At 43.7% G+C, this 12,619-nt stretch overlaps 4 protein-coding genes across 9 annotated transcripts; 2 read left to right on the forward strand and 2 right to left on the reverse strand.

Moving 5' to 3' along the window:
* On the forward strand, positions 1–2,206 carry LOC135651530 (uncharacterized). 2 transcript variants are annotated; one of them, XM_065171656.1, is made up of 4 exons: positions 1–1,118; positions 1,196–1,457; positions 1,536–1,700; positions 2,066–2,206. In XM_065171656.1, the coding sequence occupies exons 1-3, from the start codon at positions 150–152 to the stop codon at positions 1,670–1,672; spliced, it is 1,368 nt and encodes a 455-aa protein (XP_065027728.1). In that variant the 5' UTR covers positions 1–149; the 3' UTR covers positions 1,673–1,700; positions 2,066–2,206. The 2 variants fall into 2 exon arrangements, with proteins under 2 accessions (XP_065027728.1, XP_065027727.1); XM_065171655.1 differs by lacking the exon at positions 2,066–2,206 and having other exon boundaries at positions 3–1,118; positions 1,536–1,894.
* Positions 2,207–2,299: 93 nt separating this feature from the next.
* Positions 2,300–4,745, forward strand: LOC135650578 (pollen receptor-like kinase 5). The gene is made up of 3 exons (XM_065170057.1): positions 2,300–2,960; positions 3,040–3,693; positions 4,102–4,745. Exons 1-3 carry the CDS (start codon positions 2,300–2,302, stop codon positions 4,743–4,745), a joined length of 1,959 nt encoding a protein of 652 aa, XP_065026129.1.
* Positions 4,746–6,809: 2,064 nt separating this feature from the next.
* LOC103999842 (large ribosomal subunit protein uL11) lies at positions 6,810–7,559 on the reverse strand. The gene has a single exon (XM_009421716.3). It carries the CDS (start codon positions 7,468–7,470, stop codon positions 6,970–6,972), a length of 501 nt encoding a protein of 166 aa, XP_009419991.1. The 5' UTR covers positions 7,471–7,559; the 3' UTR covers positions 6,810–6,969.
* Positions 7,560–8,256: 697 nt separating this feature from the next.
* LOC103999840 (pentatricopeptide repeat-containing protein At3g42630) lies at positions 8,257–12,259 on the reverse strand. Of its 5 annotated transcripts, none has more exons than XR_672814.3 (3): positions 12,086–12,259; positions 10,561–11,881; positions 8,257–8,423 (listed from the first exon to the last, which is right to left on the reverse strand). XR_672814.3 is itself a non-coding variant. In XM_009421715.3 (2 exons), exons 1-2 carry the CDS (start codon positions 12,209–12,211, stop codon positions 10,733–10,735), a joined length of 1,275 nt encoding a protein of 424 aa, XP_009419990.2. In that variant the 5' UTR covers positions 12,212–12,259; the 3' UTR covers positions 10,037–10,732. The 5 variants fall into 5 exon arrangements, 2 of the variants coding, with proteins under 2 accessions (XP_009419990.2, XP_018674504.2); XR_672813.3 differs by having other exon boundaries at positions 8,409–8,545; XR_010501861.1 differs by lacking the exon at positions 8,257–8,423 and adding an exon at positions 8,430–8,592.
* Between the last annotated feature and the right edge of the window lie 360 nt (positions 12,260–12,619).

The raw sequence follows: 12,619 nt of genomic DNA on the forward strand, positions 1-12,619 counted from the left end.
CATGAGTGCGGTCACAGTAAAGCTTGTTGTTCCCTCTCCTTTTTGTGGGATTCACAAGACTCATTCTCCACACCACTTGCTTCCTCCTCCTCCTCCTCCTGCGGCTACTACGCTTCTGATTCCTTCTCGGCCATGAACAAACACTCTGCATGCATATATTTACCTTGTCTTCACGTTCCTGGATCTCTTCATCCGCCAAAGCCATGGAATCCACCACCATGAATCCAGGAGGAGATGGCTCAGACGATCCAAACTCCACTAGGTTGCCTCTTCTTCTGAATCCAGTCTACGCGCGCACCAAATCCACAGTGTTCGACGAGCTCCGAAACTTCCGCGTCTGCCTCAAGTGGTGCGCGCTCGACCACTCCACCGCCGCCGGCAGGGCCGTGTCCTACGCCGCCTTCGTCGCCCTCGCCCTCCTCGTCCCCGCCGCCACCTCCCTCTCCGTCCGCGCGCCGCCCGCCGCTTCCTCATCGGCCTCCTCCGTCTCGTTCCACAAACTCGTCCAGGTCCCCGCTTCCAGCCTCGCCGTCATCTCCTTCCTCACCCTCGCCGCCTTCTTCCGCCGCTACGGCCTCCGCCAGCTCCTCTTCCTCGACGGGGCCCTCCGCGACGACACCACTTTCGTCCGCCACTGCTACGCCCGCGAGCTCGACCGCTCGTTCCGCCACCTCGTCTATATCCTCCTCCCCTCCTTCTCCGTCGAGCTCGCGCACAAGATCCTCTTCTTCTCCACCGTCTCCGTCGCCGTCCCTCTCTCCACCGCGCCGTCCGGCGTCCCCTGGAACTCCATCGCCTTCATCGCCACGCTCGCCTCCTGGGTGTACCGCACCGGGGTGTTCCTGCTCGTCTGCGTCTTGTTCCGCCTCACTTGCGAGCTCCAGATACTGCGCTTCGAGGGCTTCTACAAGATGTTCGACGAGGGAGACGGATCCCATTGCCAAGCCATCTTTAGGGAACACATGAGGATAAAGAGGCAGCTTCTGGTCACCAGCCACAGGTACAGAATCTTCATCCTCGGTTGCTTGGTGACCATATCGGCGAGCCAGTTGGGTGCCCTCACGATTGTTTTGGCCTCCAAATCTAAGAAGAACTTCTGCAACTCGGGCGACGTCGTGGTAAGTCAAATCGACAAACACTTGGTCGTCTCCTCTCCTTCTCCATGTACTTACTCTTCTTGCTCCTCTTGCTGCAGGTGTGCTCGGCGGTGCAGCTGAGTGGCTTCTTCATGTGCCTGTTGGGAGCTGCAAGGATCACTCACCGAGCTCAGCGGGTCGTCTCCATCGCCAGCCGATGGCACATGATCCTGTCCTCAGCCGCAGACCGCAAGGCCGATCCGCCGACGCCGGCCGTCGCCGAATCCGATGACATCTCCGATTCCGGCTCGCCTGAAGGATCCGTGGGGGGCGCGGTACCTCACGCGCAGGCTTCCACCTTCGAAGGCCGACATGCCTTGGGTGAGTGAGCGCGGTAACGCAAAGATAATTGTCTTTTGTGGTTCATGGTGTATATGAGACGTGGATTGCTCGATGCAGTGCTGTACCTGCAACACAACGGTGGCGGCATCACGCTCTTCGGATTTGCGCTCGACCGGGGATTGCTTCACACGCTCTTTGCGTTCGAGACCACTATGGTGCTGTGGATACTGAGCAAAGTCGTCGTTCTCTCATGATCTCTTCTTCCACGGAGAAGACACACTAGTACGACACTCTTATCACAAACATGGAGTGGCCATATATTACTTCTGCGCCCGCTTTTCGCTCATGTCATATCTATTACTTCGTGGAAAGATTCCGCTATATTAAACTTATAATTTGGTAAAATAGGAAATAGTATTGTACTTATCAAAGTCTTTATAACTAATATATGTTATTTTGATATGTTCCATCACAAATCATCGAAGGCTCGTGTTGATGTTGACCGAATTAGATGGAGGTCCTAATTAGCATGTGATTTGGAGGAATGAATACTCTATGAATTATAATTAATTCAAAGGATATTTCTGTTAACGTTTAATACTAATCTTCATAGGATGACACTCAAACTACGTCTGAATTAAATGCAGGATAGGCTTTTCTCTCTCTAATAAGAGGCCCGATAGAAACACCTGAGGCGACTCCGTCAACTTCTCCCACCTCCCTCGTATTCTTGGCCACCGGCCACTACCCTTTGTTCCCCCACCATCTAAACCACCCCTAGAAAGAAGCCACGCCATCAACTTCCGTCCTCCCCTAATCTCCGCGCGTCGTAATCCTCAGCCCATACCATCACCGGCCACGACGGACGGCGGGCGACAATCATGGCCGGCCGGCGGCCTCTACCGCTCTTCCTGGCGCTGGTCTTCCTCGCGGCACCTCCCGACGCCGCGCGCTCGTCGGAGGACGCCGACGTCCTCCTTGACTTCAAGGCTGCCATGTCCGATCCCACCGGCGCTCTCCGGAGCTGGGTGCCCAGCTCCGCCCCGTGTGGCAACGGCACCGCAAGCTGGGCCGGAATCATCTGCGACCACGACGGCAGCGTCTCGGGGTTGCGACTCGAGGGCATTAGCCTCTCCGGCTCGTTAAACGTCGCCTTCCTCGGGCGCTTGCCGAGGTTGCGCACTCTCAGCTTCACGAACAATAACTTCGAGGGGGCGATGCCCGACGTCGGGAGGCTCGGGAACTTGAGAGCAGTATACCTGTCGACGAACAAATTCTCCGGCGAGATCCCCGACGATGCCTTCGCCGGCATGAACTGGCTCAAGAAACTCTATCTCTCCCATAATGGCTTCTCGGGCTCCATCCCGGCGTCCATTGCGGCATTACCCAAACTTCTGGAGCTGGGGCTGGACGACAACAGGTTCGGTGGTGCGATCCCGGACCTGCAGGTGAAGCAAATGAATCGGGTGAACCTGTCGAACAATGACTTGGAAGGGCGCATACCGGATGTCCTCAGGAAGATGGACGCGGATGTCTTCTCGGGTGAGTACTGCTGTCGCCATGGCTTGCTTGGTCTCCTTCCGAGCTCGTAGTTCCGCAACGTTTGGATATGCTGCTGCAGGCAACAAACGCCTGTGCGGTGAACCTCTTCGAGTCCCATGCCAGCCGCCGTCGCCGTCGCTATCCACGATGTCGCCATCCACGTCGTCGCGAGGCTCAGCTCATCATCCGATCATCTTCACGACGATTGCGATCGGCCTCGTCGTAGCAGTCGTCGCGGCGATATTCCTCGTGCCCCGCCGTCGGCAAACGGGGGATGATGGACTCGGGCAGTCTCTGCCACCGGAGAACTCAAAGTTTGCATCATCTGAGGAGGAAAAGCTAGAAGCGGGAGTGGCCGGATGCCACCGTGGGGGGGGCGGCAGCGGGAAGAAGGTCGCCAAGGACCACGAGCAAGGGCGGCTGGTCTTCGTGAGGGAGAACAGGGTAAGTTTCCAGCTGCAGGACCTGCTCAAGTCCTCAGCTGAAGTGCTCGGAACCGGGAACTTTGGGTGCTCCTACAAAGCCACCTTGTCGAACGGCGCTTCGGTGGTGGTGAAGAGGTTCCGGCACATGAACAGGGTGGGGAAGGGAGAATTCGAAGAGCACATGAGAAGGTTGGGGCGGCTGTGCCACCCCAATCTGCTGCCACTGGTGGCTTACTACTACAGGAAGGATGAGAAGCTACTGGTCACAGACTACATGGCTAAGAGGAGCCTGGCCAATGCCCTCCATGGTGAACATCTCATCCTCATTATAGTTTCATGACCACCAACACCAACTAAAGATCATAAGAACTTACTGCTCTCCACACATTCACATACTCCATTTGCTTGTTCTCATGACATTTCTTTCAACTAGAATTACCATGATATAAACAAAAGTTGCAAATCCAGCAAAAGTTATATTATTGAAGCAATAAAAAATTTAAAAAAAAAGCTAAACTCGCATAAAATTTCGTTTCAAGTCCTGTGTTACTTACTCAGGCTTCTATGAATGAAGAGATAAGTCGCAAGCTCAGCAAGATCATAAGATTGAAGCAAAAAAACAAAAGCTAGCACAGTAGACGACTGCATCTCCTCTTTATGTTCATGTTGAAGTGATGCTTCCAAAGTTGTAATGTGATGTTGGGTTTACTGATCAGGCTGCCGTGCATCAAACATTCCGGCATTGGACTGGTCCACACGACTAAAAGTAGTCAAAGGAGTAGTCAAGGGACTAAATTACCTCAAAGAAGAGCTGCAGATGCTAAGTGTTCCCCACGGCCATCTGAAATCCTCCAATGTTCTTCTGGACGATTCGCTCGAGCCACTTCTGACGGACTACGCCCTCCTCCCCGTGATGAACCAGGCTCACTCGGGGCAGTTCATGGCCGCCTACAAGTCGCCCGAGTGCAAGCAGCAGGGAAGAACATCGAAGAAGAGCGATGTTTGGAGCTTCGGAGTACTGATACTGGAGATCCTGACGGGGAAGATCCCCACCACGGAGTTGGGGCAAGAGAAGGGGGGCTTGGATTTGCAAGGATGGGTGTATTCAGTCACCGAGGAAGAATGGAGCAGCAAAGTGTTGGACAGTGAGCTCAAAGCAACAAAGGACAGCGAGGGACAGATGCACAAACTGATGCAGATTGGATTGGCTTGCTGCAGGGAAGACATTGAGAAGAGATGTGAGCTGGAAGAAGCTCTTGACAGGATTGAGGAACTGAAGGGGGGAGACACAAACGAAGACTGTGCGAGAATCCTCACTACGGACGGAGAGAACGATCTTTCGACCGTTGACATCAAATGAGAATTAATCACAGTGAGAAAAATTGATAAGAGATGGAGTTAGAAATGAAGCAATCCACAATGCAAGAGGGGATAGACCGACCTAGCTATTGGTTCTGTAACATTGAGGAGAGAGTTAAAAGTGGTAGGAATCATGAAAGAATGGTTTTGTTCTAGGATCCAAACACATTTACCTAATGTTTTTAGCACCTTTTAATGCTCACTTCTCCTAGTTTCCACATGAATCTTATCCCTTGGTTTTTTTCGGCTTGATGACCACAGGATTTTTCTGTTTATACAATAAACTCCATATAATAACTATTATCTAGCAAAGAAATTTCAACTATTTTGAATTGTCTAAAGCTTGCAATTTAATCAAGCATCAATTTTGCATTGCCATAGCATAACTGTGCACTTAAACAACATCGTCCAGAGAATTAGAGCAAGAGTTTAGTGAGAGCTAGGTGATGAAGAACTTAGTTTTGTAGTTGGAACTTAGTAAATTTAGAAGTCTACAAATAATTATTAGATCAAAGCCTATAAAAAGGTCCAAGCAAATCCTTCCTCCTGATAAAAGATATACTAAATTATAACTCCCTTTAACATGATCTCTCTCTCTCACACACTCACAAAACTTGAGTTCAAATATTAAGGATATTAATGTTTGATGCTGCAAACTTGAAGGTGAAGACAGAAAGAGAAAAGGTCAGTGAACTGAATCAACCACAAGGGAGCAGAGGGCAAACTTGACAAGAAATAACTCTTGAGTAAGCAAAAGTTGAACAAGTTGTATTGACATCAACTAAAAATGGATCTAAAGTAGTTAGAAGTTCAATAGGATGAGCAGACAAGAAATTGTTGTTTATTTAAGAAGTTCAAATTATGCTTCCTTTCTTACCATTATTTCCAATTCATTTTGTTCATAGCATCAGACTTCCACTTTAGCTTCTTCACAGTAGTGATATAACGCGGTAGAGAAAAGGAGAAATAAGGATGCTCATGACAAATCCTAGAAAGTATATAGTGTAGCTCTAAGATCCATAGAAAGAAAAGAAAATCTTATTAAGATGTGCCTTTGATTATGCTTACGATGAGTTGAAACACCTCTTTGTACGCGATTATATTGTGCAAGAGAAAAAAAATGCATAGAACATTCTAATTTGACTCCTACCAAATAAAAATCTTATTTTAAATAAAAACACAATGATTGAAATCCTAAATAATCATAATCGACTCATCCCATCTAACCAAACTAACCAACAGCATGGGCTTAATAAGACATTCCTAAATGGATCAAATATACCCACAATGACATAACTATATCATATCTATCTCATTCTCATTAAACACAATAACTAAAACAACAAAAAGCCATAATGTCCGACCACTGGGCATCAGCTACATGGGTTTTCTTCCGTCATTCCACTTTTGGTGTAAGGTAACATCTTTAGTTAAATCAAGAGCACTTTATTGTTTCTTAGTAGTCATTTTAAATATCCTTGTACTTTTCCTCGCACCACTAATCCTAATTGACTCATCTCATCTAACCAATCTAATGATTCTAATCACATCATCCATAGAGTTAGATGATTCTTCCTCATTTTATTTTATTTTTAATCAGCCTATACCTAAAACATGACAGACATAAATCCAATCAGATTGTTGTTCACAAAAGCATATATACTCAAGGTTGTGTTTGACATGTGATTAGCTAAGAATAGAGAAATTAAAATGATTGATCATGGTCATATATAAAGACATATTTGGTTTAGGTAAAGAGTCTAAAGACATATTTGGTTCCTGGAAACAGTTCTCCACCTGTTTGCCAACCAGGAATGCTGGTTCTTGTGACATTCTTAGCATCACTAAGGATTAAATCGAAATAATGTCATTAACCATATACAACCATCAATACCATAAATTACTGCCGACAACCTGCCTTCCCAGTCGCTCCAAAACAATTCAATTCAAATCCTATCAATTCAATCACAAAGCCGACCAGAACAAACAAAAAGATACCTGAGTCTTTGATCAAAATCACAGTTTGATTGCAAAAGAAGTTGATGAGCACCAATATATAACCAGATTGAAAATCCATAGAGCTACTGTATAGCATTCATGCGTGATCTTGAGATCATAGTAAGTCCCAAAACAAGAAATATAACGAAAGGAAACATCTTAAAGCAAAAAGGCTTTAAAATCCACAGGCAGCCTAACCATATCAGCAGCAGCAGCAGCAGAAGAACTCATTCGAGCGGCACCTCGACGTCGCCATCAGATATCTCCTGCTGGAGGTCCTTGGGATCCTTCCCATCGACGGTGCACCCGACGGAGACGCACGTGCCAAGGATCTCCTTGACGGTGCCAGCGAGATCCTTGGCCATGGACCTGGGCCGCATGACTCGAGCGATTTCGACGACGTCGTCGAGCGAGATGTTGCCATTGTGTTTGATATTCTTCGTCTTCTTGCGGTCGCGCTCGGGCTCCTTGAGGGCTTTGATGACGAGGGCAGCGGCGGAGGGGACGACCGACACCTTGGCCTGGCGGTTCTGCACAGTGAGCTTCACGGTGACTCGAAGGCCCTTCCACTCCTTGGCTGTCTCCTTGGCGATGTCCTCGCCCACCTTCTTCGGGGAGAGCCCCAAAGGACCGATCTTTGGGGCGAGGGAGCTGGCGGCGCCGACCTCGCCTCCGGTGACCCGGACATAGACGTCGACCACTTGGGTGGGATCGAACTTTGGCGGCATGGCGACGACGGCAGCGGCACACGAGATCGAGAGTTAGGTTTTGGTTAATGGTTCCACGGAGAGGAGGGGATTGGCTTCACAACTCCTCATGTAGCTTCCCATTATGTATGTTATTGGACATCCCTTTCGGTCCGGTTGAATCCATACGTTTTTTAAAACCCGGTCCGGTGCAATTTAGATGCTAGAAAAACCCGGTTCGATCAGTATGGATTAATTAATAGAGGCGTCGCTCTAAATTTGGATCAATTCGGCCTTCTGGTTTATCTTAAAATATTCAAAAATTGAAATGATCTTTTACATTAAGATATTTGTTGAATTTGGAATGGAAAAATCGCCAACTAAACTCTAATCTTATATATCCACCAATTAACAACGACATATCACTGTCCATTTAAAAAGCTAGTTTAACTATTTCTAACCATTATAAATATTATTAATTTATTTAAATTAAAATATATAAATATGAAATACCTATAACTGTTCCTAGTAATTTCATGAAATTAAGAAATATTTGGAGGTTTAATGTAAATTAGAATTTCAATGCGTAAGTAACTTAAAATAAATTTTTAGATTTATGTGACACGTAATTGAACATTAGTTCAGAGAGATAAGTACAAAAATGACATGAGATCCGTATAATCACATGCTCTGTATGCCATTCAAGCATGCATATACGTGAATAAACCCAATGTAATTGGGTAGAACAGTGCCATTAGGGTTATCTTTTTGCAACATTCTTCAATACCAGCTTCTTAGGGCTTCTTTCTCAAACCAAGAGACTGTTGGTGATCACAAGCAATCAATAAATCATAACATAAAAGAACTATTCTTTCCAGTACATGTAGGCTCAAAATTTCGTGCTTGAGCTGCTGCTCTGTTGTGACAAATAATACAATGCATGAAATCAATTTGCATACATAGTTCTTCGATCCACCAGACATCCTACAAGAATACTGTGACCAAAATATTCAGCACTGAGCTGAGAAGTAAATATTGACCAGATGTTCAAAAAGTTGTGTTGCCAGAACTAGAGATGCTAGAAGTTCTTGCAGAAGATAATAAGCATTACTGCATGCTGGAATAGTACTCATGGTCAAACATCAGTAGTAGCTATCAAACTTTCTGTGCAGGTGAGTTGGCGACAGAAACCAAATTAGCCAGTTGGTTTATTCATATTAGGAAGCATCAGGGTAATGCATGTCCCAAGAAGGATAAACTATACAGAAATGCTAACGGGAAGGTTCTCTGTTTTGTTACAAAGATGTGTAGTAACTAAAAACTAATTATATTTAAAGATCTTAATTTCATAAAACAGCCCCAGAAAACAAGGCAAAAGAAAATAAAACTAATCACCAGGATACAACTATGCAAATTGAGTCATAGTGAAATTACTAACCATGATGTGACAGGAAATGGCAATTCTAAAGTGATCTTCAGAATGGAACAGTGTACATGTCACAATAATTAAGCCTAAAGTAAATCAAAATTAAGAGTTATACATATATATATATATATATATATATATATATATATATATATATATATATATATATACATGCATATATATATATATATATATATATATATATATATATATATATATATAGATATATATATCGGATGAATATCTCAACGACATAAGGCTTATAGACCATTGAATATTTGCAATATGTATAAAATTTTCTTTGAAGTCTTAAGATCTGAATAATCTCTTTAATATTTCATATACGAATCTGAAGTATTTTTCTGAATGGAAATTGTTTTTCTGAATGATTATTATGCTTCTGGTAATGTTATATTTATATTTATCATAGGTGTTTTTGAGGCTATATATTTTTAATATATATTGTTGGAATAATGTCTAACACATCCACGTTTTGTCGTGACCTACTTTTCAAAATTGTTAAGTTGGCATGTTCACATTATATCATGTTATGTCAAAGTAAATATATTAAAAAAAGTTGAAAGTTGAAAGTTGTAATTTCAACTTAGATCAACCCACATATTTTCTGCCTATAGTTTCATTGTACTTCAAAATTTAGGCAGCATTTCTGACACAAGATCCAAAAAACATAATTGCTTCTTTATTCTTTAAGTCCTTATAAAAGACTAAGATTATGAGATGAAAGAAAGAAATAAAAATGGAGGAAGGAAACTATATATTCCTCTTAAAAAGCCAGTCTTCCATGGTATTCAGTAGTTTGTGCTAAAAATTAATTAGACACATGCTGTGTACAAATGGATGACTTTCTAGAATAGAAACATAAAACTGCATACCATTTTTCAAGCTTGAGAAAAGAAAAATAAAACTACTCAATGTCATGCCTATATAGTGAAGAATTAAGGTGAAGGGTTTATTAGCATACATTCATGAATTAATCAATATTGTCAGATATCTCTATACCGCTGGAATTCCATTCAAATACAAACACAGCTCATCACAGAAAGTTATAAGTTGGTTAACTAGAGACCAAAATTGATTATCTTCAATAAGGAAGGAACCCTGTTTCAATCACAGGCAGATCACTAGACATAATGGTTTTGATCATATTGTTTCTGTAGGCAATAGAGTAACAGATTATAATTTCCAACTGAATGTGATAATACATATTGAACATGACCATACCTCAAATTCTTATTCAGTTTCAGAGTTGACACTAGCAAACAAGCAAGCCCCTTAACACTGAAACTTCTATAAATAAGCATCTACCTGTATGGCATTTGGGTGCAAAATGACAATATGTAAAGAATTGAGATACACAAAAAGCATGGAATCACACAGATCTTCCACTTCATTTAGCAACAACACTTTATATTTACCATCATGTGTCGTTAAATTGTGTTGTATATTTTTAATTACTTCAAACAAGACATACCAGTATCCCTAAGTAATCACATATCACACTAAATGATTTTGTCCAATGTTACATGTACTTGCCAAATCTGGAAAATGAAGTGTTGGTGCTAAAACTAGGAATCTGACGGCTACGACATGAATCAATCAGCCATTTCATTCAAACCATACCTGAAATGCTAATGTTCTCTAGTCTAAAAGGGAAAAGAATGGTAACAATCTCGAACGAGAAATACCTGAGTGTTTCATTCTTGGTGTGCACTTTATGTATGTATTCTCTGCTCAAGTATGTAAATCCTATGGTGATTGGTGACTTTCCAACCTCAAATTACTGAGTTCATTCGCTTCTAAAAGATATTCTGGTTGCAACCTCATCATTGTCTTCTGAGAAAACATCAATGAATTTCATCAATAATTCCAAAAGATTTGGTTTCTCCTGTATTGTTTTTTCAGATATATTGCTAGGAGCTTTGAATATGTCCAATCCCTCTGCCTTGTGGATTTTAATAGAGCCTCGGAGCTTGAATGGAAATCACCCTTACCAAAGACCTCAAAAACTAGCGGATCAGTTAACATAATTGGAGTGGCCTCAACATCCAATTTTCCTAATTCAAAGGAAATATTTCTTGCAAGCCTTCTCTCCAAGAAGGCATCCACAATGCAACCATATGTAACAAGATCTGGTATGACACGCTTATACCTCATGTGCTGGATGCTCAAATGGAGATCCCAGAACATAGACATCCTTGAATATGCCAATGCTCTGATATTGAACGTGGATATATCAGGTGAGAAACCAGCATCCAACATACCAAGAAACTCTCTTTGCAAGCTTTTCATTTTAAAATTTGCAGCATAAGATAGCAAAAGTAGGTTCCACAGAAGATTTCCCACATTCCGTCTGCCAAGACCTACATCCCGAAGAAATTCACCAAATTTATAGAATTGTCTTTGGTTTATGTACGCAGATGCCATCGATCGGATCGCTCCCTTCTCAATCAGAATTCTTGATTTCTTCAAGCGCTCATATGCAGCTTCCATATCTTCCAATGAACCATATATGCTGTAATACTTAACATAAGCGTTGCCACTTACAGAGTTAACCTTAAAACCTCTTGAGACCATTTCTTTTACAGCTTCCTCCATCAACCGAAGCTGGCCAGCTTTCCCAAAACAAGAGACAGCCATCGTGTAAACCTCAGGACCGAAGCCAAAATTTCTGAGGGTGGTCTCATGGACAATCCTGGTTATCTCATCAAACTGGCCCATCTGGGCATAGGCCTTCATCAGATCCCAGATTACCTCGATGCGCGGCTCGAACGAGCTGTTTATGATCTCAACCCACAAAGCCTGGGCTTGCATGAAGAAGCCATGTTTAGCATAACAAAGCATCAAACCCGAGAGGACATCACAACCAGGCTTAAATCCTTTGGATTTCAATTCATTTACGAGTTGAAATGCAATGTCAGGTTCTTCGTTCACAATCACGGCCTTGACTAACGCGGCGTAGTCCTTGTTGCGAAGAAATCGATCATTCAGGGATCTTCCATGGATCATCTGTTATCAATGCGTGAACCCAAACCATCAATTCAAGTGTCGAATATGCTACTGACGCAATGGGATTTCTTTTGTTTCAGAAGAGGATTAGGCTCTGGACAAAGAGGACCGGTTACTCAGTGGAATCGCCCGATTTGACCTTACGAGTGGGGATGGATCGAAGAAGAGGGGATGGGGAATTGAAGACGGAAGACGAGATGGTACCTTCCGATTCGGTGGTCCTCGACGCAGTGGAGGAACCCAGGAACGGCGGGACGCGGAGGCCCGAGGGAGGAAGATGGGAGGGGGAGAAGCGGCACAGAGGCGGGGATGCAGGGGTTGAGTAGCCATCGGCGGTGTCGACGAGTCGAGACGAGTGGGAAAGAGATAAGCTCGTGGGCCGAGCGTTGCGTCACGCTCTTCCCCATGACTACCGCCAAGGAGGGACATTTCTCCTCACGGGTTCGGATCCACATCCATTTCGACACCCGATCCATGTCTGACCCGCTTCAAATTCTGTGCACGTTAGGAACGGTGGGATTTATGGTCTAATGTATTTCATAAACGTAAAATTTAGTTGCCATCTTAAGTTTTATTTTTATTTTTATTTAACTAATTTTAGAAATGCCCTTTTCATTGTGTCGGTCGATAACTGCTTCATAATGTTCCTAAGGTGCTTTAAGATTCGTGTAAAAGCACTTGGCATTTTATTATACACTCGGAACCTAGTCTTTTTAATTGGAGGAATATATATATATA

Source organism: Musa acuminata, chromosome BXJ3-10 (genome assembly GCF_036884655.1).
Source record: "Musa acuminata AAA Group cultivar baxijiao chromosome BXJ3-10, Cavendish_Baxijiao_AAA, whole genome shotgun sequence".
NCBI classification, from domain to species: Eukaryota; Viridiplantae; Streptophyta; class Magnoliopsida; order Zingiberales; family Musaceae; genus Musa; species Musa acuminata.

What these genes read in the sequence shown, in the direction of transcription:
- LOC135651530 (XM_065171656.1), top strand. Translation starts at nt 150, where the DNA reads ATGCATATATTTACCTTGTCTTCACGTTCCTGGATCTCTTCATCCGCC. An exon ending in GCAACTCGGGCGACGTCGTG is followed by an intron (nt 1,119 to 1,195) that starts GTAAGTCAAATC and finishes CTCTTGCTGCAG; the next exon opens with GTGTGCTCGGCGGTGCAGCT. An exon ending in CGAAGGCCGACATGCCTTGG is followed by an intron (nt 1,458 to 1,535) that starts GTGAGTGAGCGC and finishes TGCTCGATGCAG; the next exon opens with TGCTGTACCTGCAACACAAC.
- LOC135650578 (XM_065170057.1), top strand. Translation starts at nt 2,300, where the DNA reads ATGGCCGGCCGGCGGCCTCTACCGCTCTTCCTGGCGCTGGTCTTCCTC. An exon ending in GGACGCGGATGTCTTCTCGG is followed by an intron (nt 2,961 to 3,039) that starts GTGAGTACTGCT and finishes ATGCTGCTGCAG; the next exon opens with GCAACAAACGCCTGTGCGGT. An exon ending in CCTGGCCAATGCCCTCCATG is followed by an intron (nt 3,694 to 4,101) that starts GTGAACATCTCA and finishes TTTACTGATCAG; the next exon opens with GCTGCCGTGCATCAAACATT.
- LOC103999842 (XM_009421716.3), bottom strand. Translation starts at nt 7,470, where the DNA reads ATGCCGCCAAAGTTCGATCCCACCCAAGTGGTCGACGTCTATGTCCGG.
- LOC103999840 (XM_009421715.3), bottom strand. Translation starts at nt 12,211, where the DNA reads ATGGCTACTCAACCCCTGCATCCCCGCCTCTGTGCCGCTTCTCCCCCT. An exon ending in GAGGACCACCGAATCGGAAG is followed by an intron (nt 11,882 to 12,085) that starts GTACCATCTCGT and finishes CATTGATAACAG; the next exon opens with ATGATCCATGGAAGATCCCT.